General features: G+C 39.8%; 1 protein-coding gene across 1 annotated transcript in view; it reads left to right on the forward strand.

Annotated features, from left to right (window-relative positions):
* The window catches only part of TRIP11 (thyroid hormone receptor interactor 11), an 85091-nt gene extending 62777 nt beyond the window's left edge, over positions 1-22314 (forward strand). Inside the window, exons 17-21 of the mRNA XM_066344016.1 lie at positions 12454-12535; positions 13674-13788; positions 14224-14340; positions 15812-15956; positions 19454-22314. Of these exons, the coding sequence (XP_066200113.1) occupies positions 12454-12535; positions 13674-13788; positions 14224-14340; positions 15812-15956; positions 19454-19674 (680 nt within the window). The 3' untranslated portion in view covers positions 19675-22314. The remainder of the gene's footprint in view (positions 1-12453; positions 12536-13673; positions 13789-14223; positions 14341-15811; positions 15957-19453) is intronic.
* Positions 22315-25722: the final 3408 nt, after the last annotated feature.

The following is a 25722-nucleotide window of genomic DNA, read 5'->3' on the forward strand; positions in this document are numbered from 1 at the left end:
CCACTCTGATGTGCCCTCCATGTTGAGGTGGTTTACTGGGAAACCAGTCTGGCTAGGTTGGAAGCCAGTGCAGCTACGGTGCTCTCCAGAGGATGCGAACACCCCGGGGGGCACCCTGGGCTCCCCGGGAATTATCAGAGAATCTCTGTCACTGTAGTAGGGTAGGGCGGAACTAATGGAGATGGAGAAGCAGTGTTCCTAACCAGCTCCTTGGTCTGGGACAACACAGCATTGTCTGTCATGCTGTTAGGATATCTGAGGCCATTGGCCCTTTTAGAGACCTGCCTGAGTCTTTCCCATTAGATAATGGGAAGCAGTAAATTCTGTGACTTATTGTAGTTAATAAATATTGGAGTCTCTGCAGTACTTAGTACTCGTTCAGGCACCCATTTAAACCCCCAGTAGTCATAGAGTATTTTCAGATTTTGATTATAAATGACAAGGCTCAGGTGGCCTAGGTCCCTATTCATGTTAAAAATTACAGTTACTGCCCATTGTAAATGTACAGTGACTGGGGACTTACTTTGTGGAGTCAGCATTCGCTGCAGAAAAAGCCCTGCTTGTGCTTCTACAGCTGGTGTGAAAGGGCGGCAGGGGGCCAGGGCTGCGAGACAGGAAGGGAGCAGAGACGGCCTGTAGGTCTCTAAGCTGTTCTTGCCATCCAGACTCTTCTTAACCATCTGTCTTCTTTCCTTACCTAAGTGCTTGATAGGGCTTTTATATCGCTAAACACAAATGTGATTTTATTTTCTCAAAGCTACTCTCTTGATTTGATATATAAATAAAACTTTGATTGGCTTGGTTGTTTCAAAAGGATCATTGTATATTTTCTTTCGTCGATCATTAAGTACTTTAAATGTTGATTGATGTTGTAATACTGTACTTTATTTTTAACACAAAACTTGGCCAGACAGCAAAAATATTTGCCAGTAGAAACAATTTTGAAAAGGACAGATTGGCTTTTGTTGCAAGAAAGTGCACAAGAGACTTGAATCGTGGAGGCAAAGTATTGTTTTATTTCTAAGCATCTGTAGACTGATGATTAGTTGATATGCAGTTTCAACATTTAAACAATATTAGGAAACTCATTTTTAAAAGTGATATTTTATTCAAAATGCTGATTATTTCATTGCTACCAGAAATGAGATGATTCAGTCTGGTAAACGTGAAAAGGGAGCTATTGCATATAACGTCAATATTTAAACAGTGAATTGTTGAAGATTTCAATCATTCTTAGAATGTACAATTATTAGTGCTACGTACATGTAACTGCTTCTGAGCTCGGGGCATTTACATGCTCTGTGAAAATATTAAGATGCTTTATCAGGCATTAAACACTTGATGAGAACCAACTACTTGGCTTCATTTTCAATGATGTGTGAGGTACTAGATCGCATCCCTTTTTCAGGGAAGTAACACAGCATAGACCCACCGTAGGTTCATAATTGAAGGCAGTGGTGCGCACTAGTGTTCATAAGACAGTGCGTTCCTATTTAATTCCTCAAGAGCCCCATCGAGGGGCAGGAGGGTTCCATGGGCGGGGGAACTGGAGCAGAGCCCTACACCAGTCATTTCAGGGCTTTCACTCTGAAAATGTAAGAACTGCTCTCTCTCTCTACGGCCCCTATCTCCTAACAGAAAGTAACAATGACAGACAACCCTAAGACGATATTGGTGCTGTATTTTAATAGATAATGTTGGCTGGTAGAAGAATTACCGCTTTCCTTATTTTTAGAAATTATTCTTACAACTCTTTACATGAAAGTATTCTTTTTCAATGTAGTTCCAAAGACTTTATTTCAGATGTCATTCTATGTTTTTATTGATTTTTCTATGAAATAGAATAGTGTCTTTCATTAACTATTCTGAGTTGATCAGAATTCATGATTTCTATGGAATTGTCATTCATGGGAAAACACTTATCTATGGAAACCTAGACTACAGCCAAACCACTTTAAAAGATGTGTCGTCTTGCTATAATTATGGCTAGATTTGACATTTTCTTCCTTTTACTTCTTGTTTTTTGCCATCCTTAAGATAAATTCCTGCTTAAATGAAGATGATGGATAAGATTGAAATGGAAAGTACAAAGAGTTTTTGTTTTGATAACTCTTATTCAAAAGAGTGGTAAATTTGTAACACAAAGAAAAATGAGTTTTCGTAAACAATACAAGTTTAAATTTTAGCATTGAGAAAACCTTTCAGTCTGCTAGTTTATCCCCATTTCTAAAAGGGCCCCATAACTGAATTTTTTTTTAAGGAAGGTTTGGTGAGTGCTTTAAAAAAGTCTTCTATGAGTTGAGAATGGAAAATTTCCTTAGAGTGTTTTTTAAAGAAAATCTAGACGAACATAAAAGTGAGACCTAGTAAACCTACTGTCGTCTGAAGTATAAAAACAGGTTTAAAACGACAAATATAAAAGAAGTTTAAAATATTTTTTATGGAACTACTATTTGGTGCTGGAGGTCGAGTTTTTACTTTAAATAAAGACATTCCGTTTTCCAGGACATGATTTATACAAGAAAACATATAATGTCCTGTTGAACATAGGCCAAATACATTCCCAGACGCTTTGTTACCCAAACCTTTTGAGGGATTTCTTTATAGATGTTTTTGGCAGAAGTGGTGATTTTAGAGGAAACATATAAGAAATACCAGATGCAGTTTTCTGAATTGCCATAAATGGTTAAAAAAATTATTTGTGACGATATAAACATCTGGGTATACTACACAATGCCAAAATTTTAGTTAAGAAAAAAGGTTTATATCAGTTAGATAAATAATTAAGCCCTCTTCAACTTAATGGCTTTATTTTTACATGTGTGTTTTATTAATTCTTCTAAGTATAAAGGAAAAAGCAAATTATATAGAGATGAGAATGTTTGAATTAATATATTTGTGTATTTTCTCTCATATGGATGAGTAATTCAGAACATAAGTCATTTATTCGTGTGTTCTGTTCTTCCTAGATAGTCTCCCCTCTCAGAGAAAAATCGGTTACTCTTTCATTTATTTATCAAAACTTCAGTTTGCTGTTGTGTACCAAGCACTAAAAGGGGCACTTGAGAGACAAAGATAGAGGCAAGCTCCCTGCCTTCAGAAGGTTTCCAGTCAGGCACCGAGGAGAAGACACGTCTGATCCCATACGTGCAGCGGGTTGTTTCAGTTGGAAGGGGCAGTCCATTCTACTTGGTAGTGATGGCGTGGAAGGGCAGAGGCGGCTAGTATACTTGACCTCACGTGAATGATGAATAGGTATAGCTAAGTAGGCAGCGAGTTGAGGAAGAACATTCTAGACAGAAGGAGGAATTCACCTGACACTATGTTACATAGGTGTCTGAAGATCGGGTGAACTAGTAATGACCAAAGGGGGGGGGGGGGAGTGCTGAGTGGATGGAGATGGAAGTGGGTGTTTTTTTTTTTTTGTTTTTGTTTTTCTTTCATTTTTTCTGAATCTGGAAACAGGGAGAGACAGTCAGACAGACTCCCGCATGCGCCCGACCGGGATCCACCCGGCACGCCCACCAGGGGCGAAGCTCTGCCCACCAGGGGGCGATGCTCTGCCCATCCTGGGCGTCACCATGTTGCGACCAGAGCCACTCCAGCGCCTGAGGCAGAGGCCAAAGAGCCATCCCCAGCGCCCGGGCCATCTTTGCTCCAATGGAGCCCTGGCTGCGGGAGGGGAAGAGAGAGACAGAGAGGAAAGCGCGGCGGAGGGGTGGAGAAGCAAATGGGCGCTTCTCCTTTGTGCCCTGGCCGGGAATCGAACCTGGGTCCTCCGCACGCTAGGCCGACGCTCTACCGCTGAGCCAACCGGCCAGGGCAGAAGTGGGTGTTATATGAAGAAATAGTGTAAGTATGGATCACAAACCAAACTGTAAACCGGGGCATTAAATTACAAAAAAGCCAGTAGGACTGAGTAGAGACTGGTGACTTGGAGAGTTTCTTCTGGGGCGGCGGGTTCTCTGCTCCGCCCAGTTACTGCTGTTCAGGAATGTGGGCCAGGGTCGCCACGTCCTCCACTCTTTCAAGAGACACTGGAAGTGTAGACTTTTATGTGAAATATTCCAATTTTTAAATGTGACCCTATTTCAAGTTTTTCTAAAAACCTTGTATGGGCCCTGGCCGGTTGGCTCAGCGGTAGAGCGTCGGCCTAGCGTGCGGAGGACCTGGGTTCGATTCCCAGCCAGGGCACACAGGAGAAGCGCCCATTTGCTTCTCCACCCCTCCACCGCGCTTTCCTCTCTGTCTCTCTCTTCCCCTCCCGCAGCCAAGGCTCCATTGGAGCAAAGATGGCCCGGGCGCTGGGAATGGCTCTGTGGCCTCTGCCTCAGGCGCTAGAGTGGCTCTGGTCGCAACATGGCGATGCCCAGGATGGGCAGAGCATCGCCCCCTGGTGAGCAGAGCGTCGCCCCATGGTGGGCGTGCCGGGTGGATCCCGGTCGGGTGCATGCGGGAGTCTGTCTGACTGTCTCTCCGTTTCCAGCTTCAGAAAAATGAAAAAAAAAAACAAAAAACCCAAAAACAAAAACAAAAAAAAAACCTTGTATGGGCTGAGCACAACCCTTTGGGGGCCAGATTTACTCTGTCCTGACTTGCGACAGGGAACGTTCAGAAATGGGTGAGAGTCTAGTCTGCAGCTTATAAAGCCTTCTGTTGTTAGTGTATTTTCCGCAGTGGTGATGATACTCAGTAAGTGCAAAGTTATAATGACTGCTTTTCACTGGCAAAGTTGCCTTTTTGGGGATGGCTGAGCTATGTGAACATTTAAAAATTAAATATATAATTTGACTCACATCAAAAAAAAATTTTTATATATAGAAAATGCAATACAAAATACCAGAATTCATACTACAAGGTTGAGGGAAATAGCTGGAGAGAAAGAAATTTGATCTAGTTACATCAAAATTTATATTAATCTCTTTCAGATGCACATAGTAACTCTAACCGTACAAATAATCCTATAGACCCCAAAATTGCTATTTCAGTTTAATCACTGATTCTGATCTAGTAATAATTATAATTATGGAACAAGAAAGTATTCACCATGTACTCTAAATTCTGTGTCTGATATGGTTGAAAGAATTGAGTTAAAAGACAAATCAAATATGTCATAATTTCAAATGTAAGTAAATATAAGATGCCTTTAAAAATATTATTTGTTACAATGAAAGTGATCTTGTATAAGTTGAAATTCTTTCATAAAAGACCACCTGATTTCTAGCTTTTGATTTGATTATATTTAATTAAATGAAGAAGCTAAATTTTCTTATCTCAGATTTAATGTATTAGATTTAAATTTATTTTTTAGGTAGCCAGAGCAAGTAAGACACAAGACCCAGTTTATTTACTTAAATTCTGTAAATGGAGTCATCTTTCTAACATTTTTCTTCTTTCCTCTGATTCCTTTGTCTTGGTTGGTAAAGATGACAAGGCAAAATGGAGGGAAAATTATCAATGTTAACATTACCCAAAGTGATACATATTATTGATATTGATTGGGGAAGATTGAAAGATAATATTTTAAGAAACCAGATGAATGAGTACTAATGCTTTTTATAGCACTTTCCTGTTTAGAAAAGTCACATGTAATCACTCAGACACTCTAAAAATCCCCTGAGATAAGCATGCTCATTTTACCAAATAGGCAGCAGAGTGTGGTGTGGGTGACAGACCATGCTTCATAGCCAAGTCTGTGACAGGTCATAATTCCCATGCAGGTCTTCTGACTCTCATGTACTTCTCCAATCACCATTCTTGTCTTAGTCAGGTGACCATTAAAACTGACTTGAGTCTAGTCCAAGAGAGCTTAGTCATGAAATAGCCAAATGACTTTGTAAGGAGTGTGACTTAATTTTACGATGTTCTCTGAAAACAGTATTATAGTGCAATGTTACTAATCACAGATAAAATGTAAAATTATGATGTGCTAATCTGTTATAATTATATTTTATGTTCAATCTTAATTTTAAATCAAGTGATGAAGATCGTGGTGCCATCTCTAAGTATTAGACAGAAGAGGCTCTGAGAGGGCGTGTTTCAGGATGCCATAGCTTCAGGATAACTCTCCCCTTAAACTAGACTACATCTCAGTTGCCTTATTGCTCAACTTTAAAGTGTACCCACTGCCTTCTCTTGCTCTCTTAACTTCCAAAGTATTTTTTTGGCATGTTAGATTATTTCACAGGGATATTGTATTTGGCTAAAAACCCATTTTGAATAATCATATTTTTGCCTGCCCATATAAATACAGTTCTGATTTCAAATTGTGGTTTGAATTAGTGTTCAGTTTTTCTGGAGAAATATTTAGAATTTCTGATGGGAGGAGAGTAGGGGTGCCTGGAAAGAAAGAAAGTCTGTAGGGAACATTTTTTTTTTTTTCTTTTTTTTATTAGCGTGAGAGAGACAGGCAGGAAGGGAGAGATGAGAAGCATCAATTCTTAGTTGTGGCACCTTAGTTGTTCATTGATTGCTTTCTCATTCATGCCTTGTCCACGGGGCTACAGCCGAGCCAGTGACCCCTTGCTCAAGCCAGCGACCTTGAGCTTCAAGCTGGCAACCTCAGGGTTTTGAACATGGGTTCTCAGTGTCCCAGATAGACGCTCTATCCCAGGGGTCGGGAACCTATGGCTCGCGAGCCAGATGTGGCTCTTTTGATGGCTGCATCTGGCTCGCAGACAAATCTTTAATAAAAAAATAATAACATTAAAAATATAAAACATTCTCATATACTACAATCCATTCATTTCCTACCACTCATGTTCATGGTTGAGGGTGGCTGGAGCCAATCACAGCTGTCCTCCAGGACAACACCAAATTTTATTGGATAATGCGTAAGGTACACTGGTTATGGAGTTATTGTGAGGTCAGGAAGTAAACTTCCTTCCTTTTAATCAAGTAGTCAGCTAGCTAATTGCAGAAACCCTTTTGACGAAGAAGATGGCTAAAAGAAAAAAAGATGAGGAGTATCGTACTTTTCAGCAGGAATGGACAGAGGAATTTGCCTTTGTGGAGAGAGCAGGTTCTGCAGTGTGTCTAATATGCAATGATAAAATTGCATCGATGAAACAGTCAAATATAAAGCGGCACTTCGATACACGCCATACTACATTTGCATCGAAATATCCAGCGGGGGACAGCAGGAAGAAAGCATGTCAAGAGCTACTGTACAAAATCCAAGCTAGTCAGCAGCAACTCCGTGTTTGGACCCAACAAGATGACTGGAATTCAGCTAGCTTTGCTGGTGCTTTAGCAATTGTGAGAAACGGAAAGCCATTCACAGATGGGGAGTATGCCAAAACATTCATGCTTGATGTTGCCAGTGAACTTTTTGATGACTTTTTGGATAAAGACAAGATAATCAAATAAAAGACATGCCTCTGTCGGCAGGAACTGTTCACAATCATACCATCATGATGGCAAATCAAATTGAAGCAACACAAGTGAAGGACATAAATGCAGCACCATTCTTTTCTCTCACTTTGGATGAGTCAACAGACGTAAGCCATTTATCCCAGTTCAGCGTGATTGCAAGGTATGTTGTTGGTGACACACTACATGAGGAAAGTCTTGCTATTTTGCCTATGAAAGAGACAACAAGAGGGGAGGATTTATTCAAGTCTTTCACTGAGTTCGCTAAAGAAAAAAATCTACCGATGGATAAACTTATTTCGGTGTGTACTGATGGTGCTCCGTGCATGGTCAGGAAAAACAGAGGATTCGTAGTGCTTCTTTGTGAACATGAAAAGAGACCCATCCTAAGTTTTCACTGCATCCTACATCAGGAGGAGCTTTGTGCTCAGATGTGTGGCGAGCAGCTTGGTGAGGTGATGTCACTGGTCATTCGGGTGGTCAACTTTATTGTTGCCCGAGCTTTAAATGATCGCCAGTTTAAAACACTGCTGGATGAGGTTGGGAATAATTATCCTGGTCTGCTTCTGCACAGCAATGTGTGTTGGTTGTCAAGAGGGAAGGTGCTCAGCCATTTTGCTGCTTGTCTGAGTGAAATCCGGACTTTTCTTGAATTGAAAAACATCGAGCATCCTGAGTTAGCTAACACTTGAGTGGCTCCTGAAGTTCTACTATCTCGTGGACATGACTGAACATCTGAACCAGCTCAATGTGAAAATGCAAGGCATTGGAAATACAGTCTTATCCCTTCAACAAGCAGTGTTTGCATTTGAAAACAAGCTGGAACTCCTCATCGCTGACATTGAAACAGGTCATTTACTACACTTTGAAAAACTGGGAGAGTTTAAAGATGCATGCACAGCAAGTGACCCTGCTCAACATCTTGATCTCCAGCAGCTAGTGGGCTTCACATCTAATCCCCTGCAGTCATTCAAAGCACACTTTGGAGAATTTTGTGAGCGCACTCGTCTTTTTAAGTTCATCACCCATCCACACGAGTATGCAGTGGACAGCGCCGACCTGAGTTACATCCCCAGTGTCTCCGTCAGAGATTTTGAGCTACAAGCTGCTGACCTGAAGGCCTCAGACATGTGGGTGAATAAATTCAAGTCACTGAATGAACATTTGGAAAGACTTGCACGACAGCAAGCAGAGTTGGCGAGCAAACACAAGTGGGGAGAAATGAAAAAACTTCAGCCTGCAGACCAGCTGATTGTCAAAACTTGGAACGCATTTCCCGTCACATATCACACACTGCAATGTGTGAGTATTGCTGTACTGACAATGTTTGGCTCTACGTATGCATGTGAGCAGTCTTTCTCACATCTAAAGAACGTTAAGACCAACCTATGATCACGTTTAACAGATGGAAGTCTCAACACCTGCATGAAGCTTAACCTCACCACTTATCAAACAGACTACAAAGCCATCAGCAAAACCATGCAACACCAGAAGTCACATTAATAGTAAGAAGTACTTTATTCGTCGTTGGTTAGCAACAGCATAACAACGTTATTAAAAAGAATTCAGAGACTTATTGTACTTTAAAAGTGTTGGTCTTGGCCCTGGCCGGTTGGCTCAGTGGTAGAGCATCGGCCTGGCGTGAAGGAGTCTCAGGTTTGATTCCTGGCCAGGGCACACAGGAGAAGTGCTCATCTGCTTCTCCACCCCTCCCCCTCTCCTTTCTCTCTGCCTTTCTCTTCCCCTCCCGCAGTGAAGGCTCCATTGGAGCAAAGTTGGCCCAGGCGCTGAGGATGGCTCTGTGGCCTCTGCCTCAGGCACTAGAATGGCTCTGGTTGCAACAGAGCAATGCCCCAGATGGGCAGAGCATCGCCCCCTGGTGGGCGTGCCAGGTGGATCCAACTTCAGAAAAAATACAAAAAATAAATAAGTAAGTGTCGGTCTTACATAAAATGCACACATTTACTTGTATTTAGTGTTAAACGTATTATATGGTTCTCATGGAGTTAAATTTTAAAATATGTGGCATTCATGGCTGTCTCAGCCAAAAAGGTTCCAGACCCCTGCTGTATCCACTGTGCCAGGCAAGTCTATAGGGACCTTTGAAGGCAGTATTTGACTTTTACTTTTCTAAACCTTTTCTAGTTAATATTGGTCTTTCAGCCTCTTCCCCAGATTCTGAGAGTTTTTCTTAGACTCAAATATCGGATACATTTGAACTATCGCTTGGATTTGAAAGAACCCCGTGCATGCCTGCAAGGATATGTAGTTACTCGTTCTCTAGCACATTAGCTCAGGATTAACGCCATTCTTTTTTTTTTTTTTTTTTTTTTTAGGATTAACACTATTCTGATAGTTTAAGACATGTTTGACCCTACCTTTCAGAACACAAAGATTTTCATCAAGTTTATACCAATATTAATGAATTTTCATCGAGAAAATATTTTTGACAAACTTTATTAAGACATTTCTTGAGCAGTTTTTCACAGAGCAAAGTTATATTTTCTAATTTATTTTACTAAAATCATTTTTCTCAGAATCAACTCTTTGCTTTGTGAATTTCACTGTGAATATATCTGTCATTCAGTTTTATCTTCCTTTTTTAATAAGAGAGGTGTGGATATATCCTGGTTATGCTCCAAAGCATTGCTATCCAATAATAATGCAGGCCACATATATCATTTTAAATTTCTTAGTAACCACATTAAAGAAAGTAAAGATACAGATGAAATTAATTTTAATAATATGTTTTATATAACCCAGTAAGTCAGTGATATTATTTTGACATGTAATCAATATTTTTAAAAATCATTAATTTTAGAAGGAAGTTGGTAGGAGAAGGGAAACCTCAGAGAAAGGAAAGGTGGGGTCAGGAAAGCTTGACCTCTGTGTCTCTGCGCCCCTTCCCTAGCCTCGGGGCAGAGAGCAAGGGAACACTGCTCCCAGCCTGACTCGGGCTCCGACTTCAGCTCGTGAGTGGAACGGTTAATTCAGAATGGTTCATTTACTTGCCATTTTTCCTTGGAATAGTTGGGAGTTCTATTTATATCCAGAATGCAGTATTAGAAAAGGCCCAAAGAACACCATGTGTTCATAGTATATATGTGCACATTAAAGATCCAAAATGTCTTTACTGACTTCAACTTCAGTAATAGTCTTGTTCTCTATCCCTCCCTGTCTCTCATTCTTTTCTTTCTTTCTTCCTTTTTTCCTTTCCTTTTCTTTTCTTTTTTTTTAATGTCCAAGCTTAAATTTCTTACTGGAAAGACAGGAAGGGAAACTGTAGTAGATTTTCCGAACACAAACCTCACTTATATAATATGGTTATGGCAACCATCTCTATTTTGGCAACGTTAACCTATTATATGAATTACATTTTGCAATTCAGATTTTTGCAATTTAGAAAACCCATAAGCCATTGCAAAAGGTTAAACTGGATATTTTGTATGTACACTTACACTACATGTAAGTCAGAATGTGAGGCATTGTACAGACAGAACGAAAACAGAAAGCAAATAAATGGACCTGGCTCCATCAGTAAGGTTCAGAAAAACATTTTGAGGCTGTGACCTGGGAACGAAGACGTGAGCATGACCAGGAGTTAGTAGGCTAGTGCCAATGGAAAAGAGCTTTCCAGGCAGGAGAAAAATCACGCACAGAAGTCTTGTAGTGGGAATTGAAAGTCCAGAATAAACCATACTTTTATAGTCAATAGATTTTCAACAAGAGTCCAAAAGAATAGTATTTTCAACATTGGATGCTGGAACAACTGGATAGCCACATGCACAAGAACAAAATTGGACCCCTACCTCACACCATGCACAAAAATTCATTCAAAATGGGTCATAGACCTACCTGTAAAACTGTAAAACTCTTAGAACAAAGCATAGGAATAAATCTTTATGATGGTGAGTTAGACAGCATTTTGACATGTAAAGTAGCTATGGCCTATAAGCACAAGTGAGAAAAGAAAAAAATAAATTGGGACTTCAGCAGAATTGAAAACTTTTGTACCTCAAGAATACCATCAAGAAATGGAAATGACAGCCCTTAGTATGGGAGAAGATATTTGCATATTATCTGTCTAATAAGGGAACTTGTATCCAGCTACTACTAGCAAAATGTAGCGTAACTCAGAGTAGGTTTGTGGAAAGAGGTCAGAGTAGAGTGTGTGGATGGGAGCGTTTCTGATTTGAAATACAGAACTCTGCTGTGAAGCAATTTTAATTTCTTTCAGAGAGAAATTAGTAGTCTAGCTTAACGTTAGTAAGGACCTCCGTCAGCTCATCCTGTCCATTTTGGAGTAGCAGGTGTAAGCTCCATGGGATTGGCGGAGAGTTCCATAGTCTAGGAACTCCTGGCCCAGTGGCATGGGTGAATTTATTAACTGTTTCCTGTTGAAATTCTAGACTTTGCTTTTAATACTGCTCAAATTAAAACTATTCCACCAACATTTTACAGATTTGGCTTCCTTTTTAATTAAGAATTTTAAAATAAAATAGTCCAGACATCCTTCTGAACTAGTCATAAGTTACAGTATCTTGATGAATAAGTTAGAATGAGAGATATGAATTGTATTTTGCAATTTACCCCGGAATTTGCCCTATCAGCTACATCCTGAGCCATGGTCTTAGTTGTGTTAGATACTTTTCTTAGCTCATCGAAAAGCAGAGTGCAACCAGGAAAATGGAAAAAGGAAAATTTAAAATTGTCCTTTCCATTTCTTCCCATTAAAGAGGGCTCTGGAAATGTGTCAGGCAAGGAAACATTTGAAAACCTTTCCTTTGCTATTAAGTTCCTGAAGAGAATGAACCCTTTTTTTTTGTTTTTTTTAATTTTCTTCTAAAGAATTGATTACTTTATTGGGGGCAAGCCATGTGAATTAATGCCTGTAGGAAATTTCTGTACCAGCAAACCTAGTTCACTGAACCAAACAAGAAATGAGATGCTAGTAATTGAATATTCCTAATTAGATGAAGTGCGTATATTCAAAATTCACAGTCAAGGTGTGTTAAATCTTATTACATATTTATCCAGACTATTTTCATCAGTTGATGACGATCTTTATTCACGTTTAAACAGATGAGCTCCGACAAGAGATGCTGGATGATGTACAGAAGAAATTGATGGACTTAGTCAACAGCACAGAAGGAAAAGTGGACAAGTATGCTCTGCCTTTTAACTTTTCTGTAGTTTATGAAGATTACTTTTATGGTAAAAAGTTCTACATGTGGATATTTAGTGGTTAGGTTTTTAAAAGCCTTTTCTTTTTCTTATATAGTGATGAGATGTAGGTAGTTTTAATGGGGTCAGTAAAATAATTTCTCTTCTCTTGGCTTTAAAATAGATTTTTCCAGCTCAAATTCTTTTTTTTTTTCCAGGGAGAGTCAGAGAGAGGGATAGATAGGGACAGACAGACAGGAATGGAGAGAGATGAGAAGCATCAATTATCAGTTTTTCATTGCGACACCTTAGTTGTTCATTGATTGCTTTCTTATATGTGCCTCAACTGTGGGCCTTCAGCAGACTGAGTAACCTCTTGCTTGAGCCAGCGACCTTTGGTCCAGGCTGGTGAGCTTTTTGCTCAAGCCAGATGAGCCCGCGCTCAAGCTGGCGACCTTGGGGTCTTGAACCTGGGTCCTTCTGCATCCCAGTCCAACGTCCATCCACTGCGTTACTTCCTGGTCAGGCTCAAATTCTTTTTCTTAAAACCATATGGAAGAGTTAAGACATCATCACTACATTTCTAAAATGAAAAGTTTATTCTTACCATCTTTTTGCTGTCTCTTTATTCTAAAATGAACATATTTTCTCAAATGTATTAGGTCTGAAATCGAGGCATATATGTACTGTATCATTAATATTTTGAATATTTCCATGTTATTAGCAAATTTTTAATAAATGTGAATGGGAAAATATAAGCATAACTGAAGAGCACACAAAGTATCATTACTGTGTAAGGTGGGGGGGACCAGAAGGGTCCCCGTAACTGTTGCCACGTGTGCAGGCAGGCGTGGCTGTCACACTGGCCGCTGTCACGGGTGTCAGTGGGCTGAAGAAAGTGGGTGGCTCACAAGTGAGGCTTTTTAGGTATACATCAGACTTGTTTGAAATGTTCGTAAATAAAGATAACAAGATTTTTTAAAGTTTTACTTTAAAATATATTGTTTAATGTTCTTTATAATTAAGAATTGTTTAAGCAAAATTAAATATTTATATGTTTAGTTTTAATTATTTTGGCACATTAAATGTTAGGATACTTGGTGAGTAAGCTTCAGCTGTTTCTGCCTTAATTTTCATAGGGTCCTAATGAGAAACCTCTTCATTGGACATTTCCACACACCAAAAAATCAGCGTCATGAAGTGTTACGATTAATGGGAAACATCCTGGGTATCAAAAGGGAGGAAATGGAGCAGGTAACTGAATAATGAAAACCATTCTGAGTATATTTATAACTAAAATAGTGGTATCTGATACAATTTTCTTTCACTGTGTTATGTGACTTTTCCCATTCTGGCAGTCCAAGGAGGCAGTTAATGTGCATGAATATAATTTTCTCATTATTTCATACTACAGTGAAGGGACTTGTTCAATTTGTATATTAGTTAAATGTTTTGCAACTTGCACACCTCTCTCATCAGATTGCTAAAATTTTGAGATGGGACAGCCCTTAGCGTTTATTCAAGATTGTGTTTGGGAGGACATTACATTGTATTTGTAGCCTCCCCCAGTAGGAAACTTTACTAGGAATTGGACTTCTAAGGCATGTTTTGATACCATCTGTTATCATGTAAAAATAATTCCTATTTTTTCTTTTTTGTACTAATTTCTGTTTTAAAATAATTTTTCAGTTGTTGAATGAAGATCAGGGCGGCGTCACCAGGTGGATGACTGGGTGGCTTGGCGGAGGATCAAAAAGTGTTCCCAACACACCTCTGAGACCGAATCAGCAGTCTGTGTTTAACAGTGTAAGAGCTGATTGTAGTTTTGCTGACTAGGAATGGTAAAATGATTGCACATCACATTCATTTGCAAAGAATCAGATTTCATGATTATTTAAGTTATTTTGTACAGTTCTTTTATTTTGAAGTTGTGGAAACTGAGATCCAGAGACATAATTAGCTTAAGGATAATAAGCCAGTTTTAATAAGTTCATTGCATATAGGTTTTATTTTAGCTTTTATTTATATGATACTTTTTAAATTTTTTTATTTTATTTTGTGAGAGAGAGACAGAAAGGGAGAGAGATGAGAAGCATCAACTCATAGTTGTAGCACTTTGGTTGTTCATTGATTGCTTCTCATACGTACCTTGACTCGGGACTCCAGCCAAGCCAGTGACTCCTCGCTCAAGCCAGCGACCTTAGGCTTCAAGCCAGCGACCTTTGGACTCAAGCCAGCGATCATAGGATCATGTCCATGATCTCCCACTCAAGCTGGCAATCCCGTGCTCAAGCTGGTAACCTTGGGGTTTTGAGCTTGGGTCCTCAGTGTCCTAGCTCAACACTCTTACTGCACTGTGCCACCACCAGTCAGGCTTATATAGTACTTATATTTCTCAAAGTATTAACTAATTCTTTATTTGTATTTGATCATGATGCTGTGGGCACACTATCATTTATCTTACTACTAAATTATGAGATTCTTAAAGACAGAAGCTTTATTTTGTGCATGTATGTATCTATCCTAGTGGTCATTGAGCCAATGAGTGCACTTAGTGAGGACTTGCTATGTAGCCAGCTGTTGTGAGCATTGGGAATGCTGAGCACTGGGATGCAGCAGCAAACCAGTGAAGTGCCTGCCCTCAGCGAACTCCCATTCTGGCAGGAAGAGGCAGTTAATGTGCTTGAAAAATGGTGCTCATTATGTACTGGTTTAAGATGAATATCAGTTAGATTGAGTAGCACTGTGAGTTAGAATGTGGAGTTTATTTCTTATTTTATTTTTTTTAATAAAGAGGAAACTGAGGATAAGTGACCTACCCACAGCTAACTAGAGTAAAACCCTATTTTAAATTGGATGGCATAAAATTTAAAGGGACAGTGTACACTACATTATTTTAATCTGATAAAATTACTCATAAGCTTTTGCTGTATTCATTGATTGGGTTTTACTTTAGAAAAATAGGAATTTAGTATTTTTTTCTGTCAGTATAAGTTTTAATGTCTACAAAAAGTTAAAATGTTTAAGTGTTAGCAGGTGTCTAATTCTAACTATAAATTGGTAAAGTGTTGCCATCAAAGATTCTTAAAGGTTTTACTTGATACCTATGTAACTAAAGTGCTTATAACACTTTTATTCATCAAGTTATTTATAAAGAAATAATTCCGGTGACATGACTAGTTTTTTAATATATAATTAGAATAGCTAATATATTTTCTACATTGTAGTAAATACAATTTTAATATCTGCCTAATGTAAGCCAAATATTTTTTCTTAGTCTTTTTCAGAACTTTTTGTTAAATTTCTAGAAACAGAATCTCATCCATCTCTCCCACCACCAAAGCTTTCTGTTCGTGACATGAAACCCCTGGACTCACCAGGAAGGAGAAAACTAGCTGCGAATGTACCGGAAAGTTTTCAAGGTAAAAGCAGATATCTGTTTTTCCTACAATTTAAAAAACTGAAGTTTAATATATGCTTATGTTTTAGAGTGATATTAACTAAATTTTTAGTGTTTTTGAAAATGTGCAATGACTTCTTCCAAAATTCCAATAAGACATGTTATTTTGGCTTCATGTGTTCTTGCAGTAACCTGATACTTCATTGGCTTAGATGAATGCATACAGTATGAAGTCGTTTCCTTTGTACGCTGAGTAACTGTTCTCTGTGGCTGAGTCACTGCACTGCTCTGCCTGGAAGAGGCGGTGAACTGGGAAGCCCTGCTGGCCACCTGTTCTCTTCCTCGACAGCGGTGCTTATTTCTAACCAGAGAAATGATAGAGAAAGATTTTTTTTTTTTTTTTTTTTGCATTTTTCTGAAGCTGGAAACAGGGAGAGACAGTCAGACAGACTCCCGCATGCGCCCGACCGGGATCCACCCGGCACGCCCACCATGGGGCGAAGCTCTGCCCACCAGGGGGCGATGCTCTGCCCATCCTGGGCATTGCCATGTTGCGACCAGAGCCACTCTAGCGCCTGGGGCAGAGGCCACAGAGCCATCCCCAGCGCCCGGGCCATCTTTGCTCCAATGGAGCCTTGGCTGCGGGAGGGGAAGAGAGAGACAGAGAGGAAGGCACGGCGGAGGGGTGGAGAAGCAAATGGGCGCTTCTCCTATGTGCCCTGGCCGGGAATCGAACCCGGGTCCTCTGCACGCTAGGCCGACGCTCTACCGCTGAGCCAACCGGCCAGGGCGAGAAAGATTTTTTTCCCTGTGAAAATCTAAATGTTAAGCTCAATATATAATATTTATAAGAGTAGTTTAATGAAGTGGCTCACACACCCAAGAACATTAGGAAGCGTTCTTATATGCTGAAAGATCTGCTGAGCAGCGAATGGTTTGGTAGTATGCCATTTTTTGTCTATATTTTTTATTCTACTAGCTTATAAGGTTATATTTATTCATATCCCCTATATTAGCATGCAGTAAAATTTCTTGAGTTGAAATTTAAGTACGTCCTGTAGACTATAGATTCCTTATTGTTAGGTCTCCTTTTTTAGCCCCTGAAATCTTTATCTTTTAATTTAGGCTACTGTTATTCGCTAATTGGACTGTAAAGGTACATGCTACTATGTACTCGTAAGTTTATAGCAAATGACAGATACTGAAATTTAGATAAAATATTAAATAACATTCTGAAATTTTAAAAACTTCCTTAGTAATTTATTGATTGATTTTAGAGAGAGAGAGAGGAAAGGGGAGAGAAAGAAAAGAAAGAGAAAGAGAAAGGGAGGAAGGGAAGGGAAGGGGAAACATCGATTTGTAGTTCCACTTATGTATGCATTCATTGACTCTTGTGTGCCCTAACTGGGGATCAAACCCACAACCTTGGCGTATTGAGATGACGCTCTAACAACTGAGTTACCTGGCCAGGGAGTGCTTAGTTGTTGAGACAGTTATATTTTCCTCAACCTTTTGAGAAAGAGAAAGGGGTAAAATTTGTTGTTTAGATAAACGGTTTGGCTGCTAGATTTAGTGAAAAGTTTTCACTTTAACAGAAGTAGACTGTATAAAAAACACTTTTTCTTGTCACACCAGGTTGTAGCATCTTAAAGATTCCAGAATTCATTATGGCAGTGTCTCCCTCTCTTTCCCCTTCTCCCCTCTCAGTCCCTTTCCATGCCCCCTCCCTCTTTTCTTCTCTCCCCAAGTCAGTTATCAAGCCCTGTGCCCAGCCTGATTTGTATTAATCAGAGACAAAAGCCACTGATGTTCTGAGTTGGTCCAGGGTTTGCATGAAAAAAATAATAATAGTAAGTTGAGTCTTTAACCGTGGATTTGGAAGTGTATGGCTAGGATCAGAGCTTACAAAATAGCTCTTTCAGAATTTGTGGAGCTGTCATTCACAGTAAAGTCCAGCTTGAGGACCGAGTGCTCAGTGATGGGTGGAGCTGGTGAATTTATCAGTGCTTTCCTTGTTTTGGAGGCCTTTTACTTGAGTTTCCCATCGCTGAAGGGGGTGCCTTCAAGGGGCTGCTTGTCTCTTAGCAAGGAAGTTGTTAGTGGTCTTGGGAAAATAAAGCAGAATTCTGTTCACCAAAACATTAGGGCATAAACTAAATACCTGTTCCAATAAGAACCAATTGTTCAGCCTAACTTTATAGAGAAATAATTTAATTGAGAATTGTTTTCAAACCTGTGAATGTAAAAGATGATCAGGTAACACTGATTTTCAGTGTGCTGTGGCACCCTGGTGCGCCACAAGTTGAATGTGCAACACCTGACTGTTCAGTCAGGCTGAGCTCTTTTCCCTTAGGTTGTCAAATAAAAAAACAGCTATAGCCAACACAATAGCCAGCTGGTGGAATGATCAATATTAAACCCCTTTTTTTTTTTTTAAGTCAGATCAGCAAAAAATCTATTTTTTTGGTGTGCTGCAGAATTTTAGTGATTAGTTTATGTGTGCCATGAGATGGAAAAGGTTGAAAATCACTGCGGTAATATAATGCACGTATTGTTTTTCTTTTAGTAAACTAATATAAATATGATTGTTATGGTAACATGGGTGCCAGTTTTCTTTATTATTGCCATAGTTATTTGGGGAAAACCGAGTTCTCAAGTCCTTTATCTTTCAGGAGGGTAGAGGGTTTGCCTTGTTACTTAGAGAATACCTTTTAAAAAGCTGTTGCAGTATGGGAGGTAAAAAAAATACTTCTCCTACCTTCTAAGTTCTGGCTGGGCTAAAAATCAAATGAACAGAGACAGGTTAATGGGAGAAGTCACATTTCTAACATCTGTGTCTGGGGAATTCACATACGCATGAAAATGGCAGACAGGCATACTGGGTAGAGAGGGGATTCCGGACAGCGGAGAAGGGGGACGATGTAGGGTCTGCGATTGCACACTGGGAACGGCTGCCTGCAGGGAGCTGAAGGCGTGCAGAGCACGTGGCAGGCAGAGGCTTGCTTGGCGACTGAGACACACTGGGATGGGTGCAGGGTGCAGGCCCCTGCGCGCAGCCCCGTTTCCGTACTCAGTTCAGATGCGGCCGCGAAGCCAGCACTCTAAGATTTCCGTACTGCAGCCAGTCTTTCCCTCTGGTCTCTGGGGCAGGAAGGAGGGGGGCTTAAAAGTTCTTTCTGAATCTTAATTACCAGCTTAAAAGCCAGTATCCTAAAAGAACTTTTGTTCCCCTTCAATAGCAAATGAAGTGTATTGTTGTATAGCCTGTATTTAAATATAAAGCAATTTTAACGCGTTTATTGAAGTATTAGCTGTACATTCCAATAGTCTTCTCTCCCCTTTTCCTTCTCTAGTCTTGTTCTTTCACCTTATATTTCATAGACCCTGCTTATCAGATCCAGAAGCCAACAGTGTATGAATTAAATCTGTTTAGGAGCCAAGTCTGGGAACCTAAAACACGAGTATAGTGTTGATTAAATAACATATGGGAGACTAAATAGTTCCTGTTTTGTCATTTAGATACAACAGAAGCCAGGTCTGGCAGAAGGACAGATTTGAGTCCGTTCTTGGCTCCCCGCTCTGCGGCTGTGCCTCTGATTAACCCAGCTGGACTTGGACATGGTGGGCCGGGGCATCTTCTTTTGAAACCCATTTCAGACGTGTTGCCCACATTCACACCATTGCCAGTGTCGCCTGACAACAGTGCTGGAGTTGTGCTGAAGGACCTTTTGAAGCAATAGATGACTCTCACACCAGAGACGACATACCTGTATCGCACTTTAAAGAACCATGAACACTATGTGTATGTACTTTATCACAAAGTGGCCTTTTGGGAAAAGTTATATATTTGTTTGCAATTGTACTTTCTCTAAATTTAATAAAAATATTCTTAATGCTTTTAGAAATTGCAGGTGTTGCAGGAGGAAGTATCTGCTATATTATTGCTTTTTTTTCCTTCTCTGATAGGCTAGAAACATTTGATTTTTTTAACTTACAGAAATGAGTAAAACAAAAAGAGACACAAAAACTACTCATAGCTACATAACAGCTTTTTATATCCTTCTCTGATTTTTAGTCTCATTTAAGCTGGTAGAGACTTATGGTTTGTCTCTTAAAGGTAATCAAGAGATTTACCAAAAAAAGAAAGGAAAGAGGAAAATAATAGTCGTGGCTTATCTGTATGGTGCAGAAGATTGATGTGAAGTGTATGGGAGTCCCCTGTCGGGGACTGTGTGTTGTCCCTGGAGGACCGAGGTGTCCAGAGGTGGAGTGGATGTGTGTTGGTTCCATGCAATTTTCTCACACGTAGATCCACGCGACCCACCACTACAGTCCAGGCGCACCGGGGCCCTCATGCTGCCTTCATACCCACAGCCGCCTGTTTCCCAGCCCTCCCTCAGCCTCTGGCGGCCACGGACTGCTCTCCAGTTCTGCGATTTTGTCATTTCAAGAATGCTGTATAAATGGAATCATACAGGATGTAACCCTTTGAGATGGACTTTTCTCAGCACAATGCCCTTGAGATCCACTTAAATTGTTGCATGAATCAACAGTTCTCTTGTTGTCAGGTACATACTATCAATATATGATTTGGTTTTAAGAGCTAAGATATCTCTTTAAAAGTATCATTGTAAAATGAATTGTTTTCTTACGCACAACTTTCATATAAGTGTTAAATCTACAGCTGCGTTGACAGAACTGTAATGATCAATAATATCACTCAATGTGACAGCTCCTGCCTTGGTCAGAGATGGCGCTAGGAGAGGTACATCAGTCCGGGACTGTCCATTCTCATCTCCCGGGTCAGAGGGCAGTGAAATCTCTTCGGCAACACCAGCACCAGGTGTTTGGAATTTAAGAATAAGGGAGGGTTTCCTTAATTTTTTAGAAACCTACCGTAAACACCCCTGACTTGGAAATTAATCAGGAAGTTCATGTTTGTATTAGTTGTTGAAGTTGTATATTTAAAGACATTTCTTGCAGATTTTGTAAATTTCAAGATGCCTTTAAAATAGAAACATCTGTACAACAAGGAAAGGTGGAAATGATACTAATCCAAATTTATAAATAGTCCTGGCCCCAGCCAGGGCTAAATTTGATTATTTGTAAATTTTGCTGTGATTAACTGTATACATTCTACTGTATTTAGAAGATTGGAAGTCTGTATGTGTTGATGAGTAAAACTGGTTTTTCTGAAGAATTTAGTGACTGAGACATTGCTGCTTCACAACTTCCTGTCCCTTTAGCTAATTTATTTACATTGCCAGTCTTTAGTTGGTATACTTTAAAGGAAGTTGTCAGACCAGTTCTATATTAGAACTATCAAACTGCCTCCTCTCTCTTTTGCCCATTATTTCTCTTATGAAATTATTACCCTTGGGTTTTATATGATCCTTTCAAAGATACTTTCACTGGCCAACCTAAATTATTTGCTGCTTGCCATTGAAGGTTTTTTAGTGTGGAGCACCCGAAATAAAAGTTTCTAAGTTAAAAAAAAAGACACTTGATCTTTTATTTTGGAGAAATAGAAAATGCAAAAAATTTTTCTCTTTTAATATAAAACTTAAAATTTAAGTCATGGGTATTTAAATAGCATGTCATTGTATTTTAAATGCCTTTTATGACACTTTAAGTATTTCCTTTTCTATTCAAAACAGCCTGTTCCCCTTTAGAGTCTAACATAAGCTTGAAAGGTGGATTGCATATCCAAACATCACAGCATGACCTTACTTGGCTGCGATCTGGTCAAGTATGTGGCCTTGAACTGAAGCTGTAGTGCCCAACGTTCAGTCCCATCATCATTGAAACTGTACGCGCTGGTATGCATACTAAGTGTTTGTTGATCTAAACCAGACATAACTCATCTACTTTTCTGAAACTCAGTTGTGTCAGAGATGAGCCATCTGCTCAAGGGTCTCAGTAACCATAGTGATGAAGCATGTAATTGTAATGTCAGCAATAGGACGTCGCGAACATTTTACTGCAATATTTTAACTGTAGTAATTTTACTGTTTACTCTTCTGCAGACTTACTAGAATTTGTGGCTGAATTTTGCTTTAGTTGCCACAGTTTTTCACAACATTCCTAATGGTTTTCAACTGCTATTACTATAATAGAAAACCCAGCCAGACACTGAATTTGATTTCAGTACAGTTCTGTATCATGGTTGTTTGAGTTTCAGTTCCTGCTATTATTGATGTAAAAGAAAAAAAATTGAGGAAAAGAAATGACTTCCTTAAAACCAGCAATTAAAATATTAAATACTCCCCCTTGCAAATAAAGCCTCCTGTTTATGTTAATGGTTATTTTAACCTTTTAATAGTTCATCCAAAGGAGGAAAATGTCTCTATTTCATCAGTAGGTGGAAAATAAACTGTCCTCAGACAGTTAGAAACTGCTATTATGCATCAAACCTACAGCATTTGAACTTGATTTCTAAAGCTAATGAAGTTTTTCCTATATCAAAGTACTTAAAATGTCTTCCATCAAAAAATGTAATTTTGTAAATATCAAGTCAGTGATACTTGATATTTATTTTATATATTCCTATGGAAAAGGTAATGGCACTTTTAATGTTCTGACATTTGTGATTATTTGCCAGTGTTTACTTTTTAACTTATTAAGGTTTCTGTCCAAGTTGTCTTTTGATTTCTAGAGACATAACCCAGTGTGGGAAATTTACAGCCCAACTGTAATACTGGGTCGTGTTTTATAGCACTAAAGTCAATGCATTTCTGAATTTCTCAGGAGCACTGCAAGGCAAAAAAATACTCCAAATGAAAATGATGTATGTGAGTTGGCAATGTCTTCATCCACAATAAAAAAAAAGATTTTTTAGCAAACAGCTGCTGACTTTTTCTTTAGAAGGGGAGAAATGACTTACACATGTTGTTTATAGCAGCAGTTGACCCACTACGGAAGCTCATGTCTTCAAGTGTGCGCCGGATGTCTGCGGTGAGGGTACCTCGAGCCTCGGAGATGTTCAGTAGGAACGATCGCATAGATGCTTCACCTAAGATAACGTGTGGGAGAGGGTCCCTTAGCCTTTTCTTTCCAGTTCAGAGGTGATTTTATGCATCATGGGGCCCTTGCTGTTTCTGCGAGATAATCAGTCATGTCTGCATTCTTTCTTAAGATGTGGACCTTGAATACTATTCACTGTTCACGTGATGGCAGTATTGGAAGGAACATGGCTTTTAAAGTTGAGAGGTAGATTGGTTAGACCCTTTCTGTGTGACCTTGAACAAAACTACTTTGACTCTGGGACTGATTTTTCTCATCTCTGAAACAACCAATATAGTAAACCTCTGGGGTTGTAAGGATCAAAGGACACATTCATTCAGAGTCTTTGTTAAATGAATAAATGTGCCACTTGTAGAAATGCTTTATAAAAATCTCTATTTCTATACAGCTGTCAGAGTTGAGATTACTGCCAAAAGGTGGATAAGTAGGTCGATGTGGGCTTGTTACCGAAGCCAAGAATTGTTGCGAGGAGGTCGGGAGAGGTCACAAGTGTGGAGTACTTGCTGCCTGGTGAGATCACTCTTAGGAGACTCCCTGGCTGTAAGGACCGGAGAGTTGTTGGCTTTGACGTAGAGCAGCGTTGGTGGAATTGTGGGAGGAAAAGCCGTATTCCTAAGTTGCGCGATTGGAGATAGTATGTGTAGACCAGGCTTCTGAGAAGTTAGACTGTGAGGGGGACGAGGGTATCAGAAGGAGAGAGAAGTGGGGTGGAGGGAGAGTTGGATTCGGCTGGGAAGCTCACGCGTGGCGAGAGCGGTGAGAAGGGAGATCTGCTAGAATCCGAACATGGAGGGATTGGCCTTCGATAGAAGATTCCCTTTATTGGCACAGGGGTGTTGGGAGAGAGGGTGATGCGGAGAGCAGGTGGATTTAGGTGGAGGGAAGTTGTGGGAATTTTCTCCTGTGAGATTGGCAGGGGGATTTATGGGCTAAAACCGAGGGCCCGGGGAGGGTCTGAGGCTTGAGAAATTCACAATTAAGTGGGAGAGCCAGACTTACGTCCACATGACCAGAGTGTGAGAAAGGCTGCGAAGCCCTGACTCGCCTGGCGGATGGGAGGAGGGTGTGGTGGTTCCAGGAAGCACCCGGTGAGCACTCGCAGAGGAAGCAAGCTAGCGAATGTAATGTCGGGCAGCGCTTGCCCTGACCAATTCTAACGAAAGACAAAACGTTAGTAACCTGAACTTGTTTTCCTGTCCTTGAGGCTAGGTCATGTGAAAGTATGACATGATTGAAGGTTTTACAGCATGTTATTGTCATAATTTAATACATCCAGTAATTGAATGATCCTTGATAAATACACAGTATTTGTTCTGGAGATAAAGAAAAATTCAAGAATGTTAGTAAGTGGATCACTTAAGGCAAATGTTTGAACCCTTAAGTTTGTTTTCTGCCTTTGCTACTACTGTGCATCCAAATTTTAGCCCTTCTGGGTTAAGAAATTAATAATTTGCACTACGATGATATTTTAACTGTGATAATTTTCAGCTGTTACTGTTTTCTGTGAGTACTCCTTTTAGCTCTAACATTCTTTGACTTGAGTGAACTATTTCTGAGTCTCAAAAATTAAATCTCAATGACTGAAAATATTTGTAAACTTAATGTAAGAGTTTGGTAAAGCTGTGTCCTAGACCTCCTAGGACTGTTAAAAATGTAAGATACATGATTCTTTTCTGTAAAATATAAGGCATTTAAGTGTGGAAGGACATTGCACTGTGAGATGTTTTCCTCTAAGAATGGTGGATCAATGTATATTCTTGAATGAATACATTTCCCAAAGGGCAAGGTCCACTCCAGACTGGTAAAGGGAAACATGATTTCTTCTAAAGAAAAGATTGGAAGCAAAGTAACATGAATTTGTTTCAGGTTGCCTTCCATTTAAGTCTATTTAAAGAACCATGGTGTCTTCTGTGAGTTCATACATACATTAATCCCTTTATAAAAGGGATTTTCAGACAATCTCCCTGAATAGAAATGGGGTGGTGATGATAAAGGTACAAATTCTAGACTAATGAGGTTTGTTTTTTTTTAAACATAGATGGAATTTGTGGTCTTTGAAAACTTTTGGAATCATTTCAAACTCATCCCCCTAAAGCATTTGGCGTGCCTCGTGCCTGCAAGCGTGCAGCTAGATTCGTCTAGTTACGTGCGTTCAGCCTGTGTTGCTCTCTCTGGGGCTGCGCTTGGTAGCTGCAGCTTCTGTGTTGAAAATAACGATGAGAAACATTGATTCTCCACAGAATTGCTACTTGCGAAATTGACTTCCATTCTTTTGTTTTCACTCCTAATTTTTCCCTTGAAACATTAGCTTTCCTTGGTGAAAAGTAATTTTACTTCTACTGTCATCCTTTAATTAGTGTGTGTCATATATTTCAGTCATTCAAGAATAGACAATATAGAGGTATTAGGAGCAATGGACATCTGGCCATGGCAGTGTGAAGAGGTCAGCCAGTCCTCCCTGCGAAAAAAGTGAGTATAAAACCAAAATGGTCAAAAACAACCATTTGGGGGTTCTGGTAATTGCCTTTGCACGCAAGCAACTGAAAATCGTTGATTTTTGAAAAAGTTCTAGAGCTTCAGGTAAGAACCACTGGAGTCTGTAGCCTTCCCGCCTGGGTCTCACCCAGCCCCGCAAGCATCCCGGCTTCTCCAGCACCAAGCCAATCAAACAGCCGCTTTGTTGTTTCGGGGTGAACTCCATTGAGGTGGGAGGGGGCTGTGCAAAAACTTGACCCTTCATCAGTTAAAAGGGGTGAACCAGGAAA

The sequence above is a fragment of the Saccopteryx leptura genome, chromosome 6 (assembly GCF_036850995.1).
Source record: "Saccopteryx leptura isolate mSacLep1 chromosome 6, mSacLep1_pri_phased_curated, whole genome shotgun sequence".
NCBI classification, from domain to species: domain Eukaryota; kingdom Metazoa; phylum Chordata; class Mammalia; order Chiroptera; family Emballonuridae; genus Saccopteryx; species Saccopteryx leptura.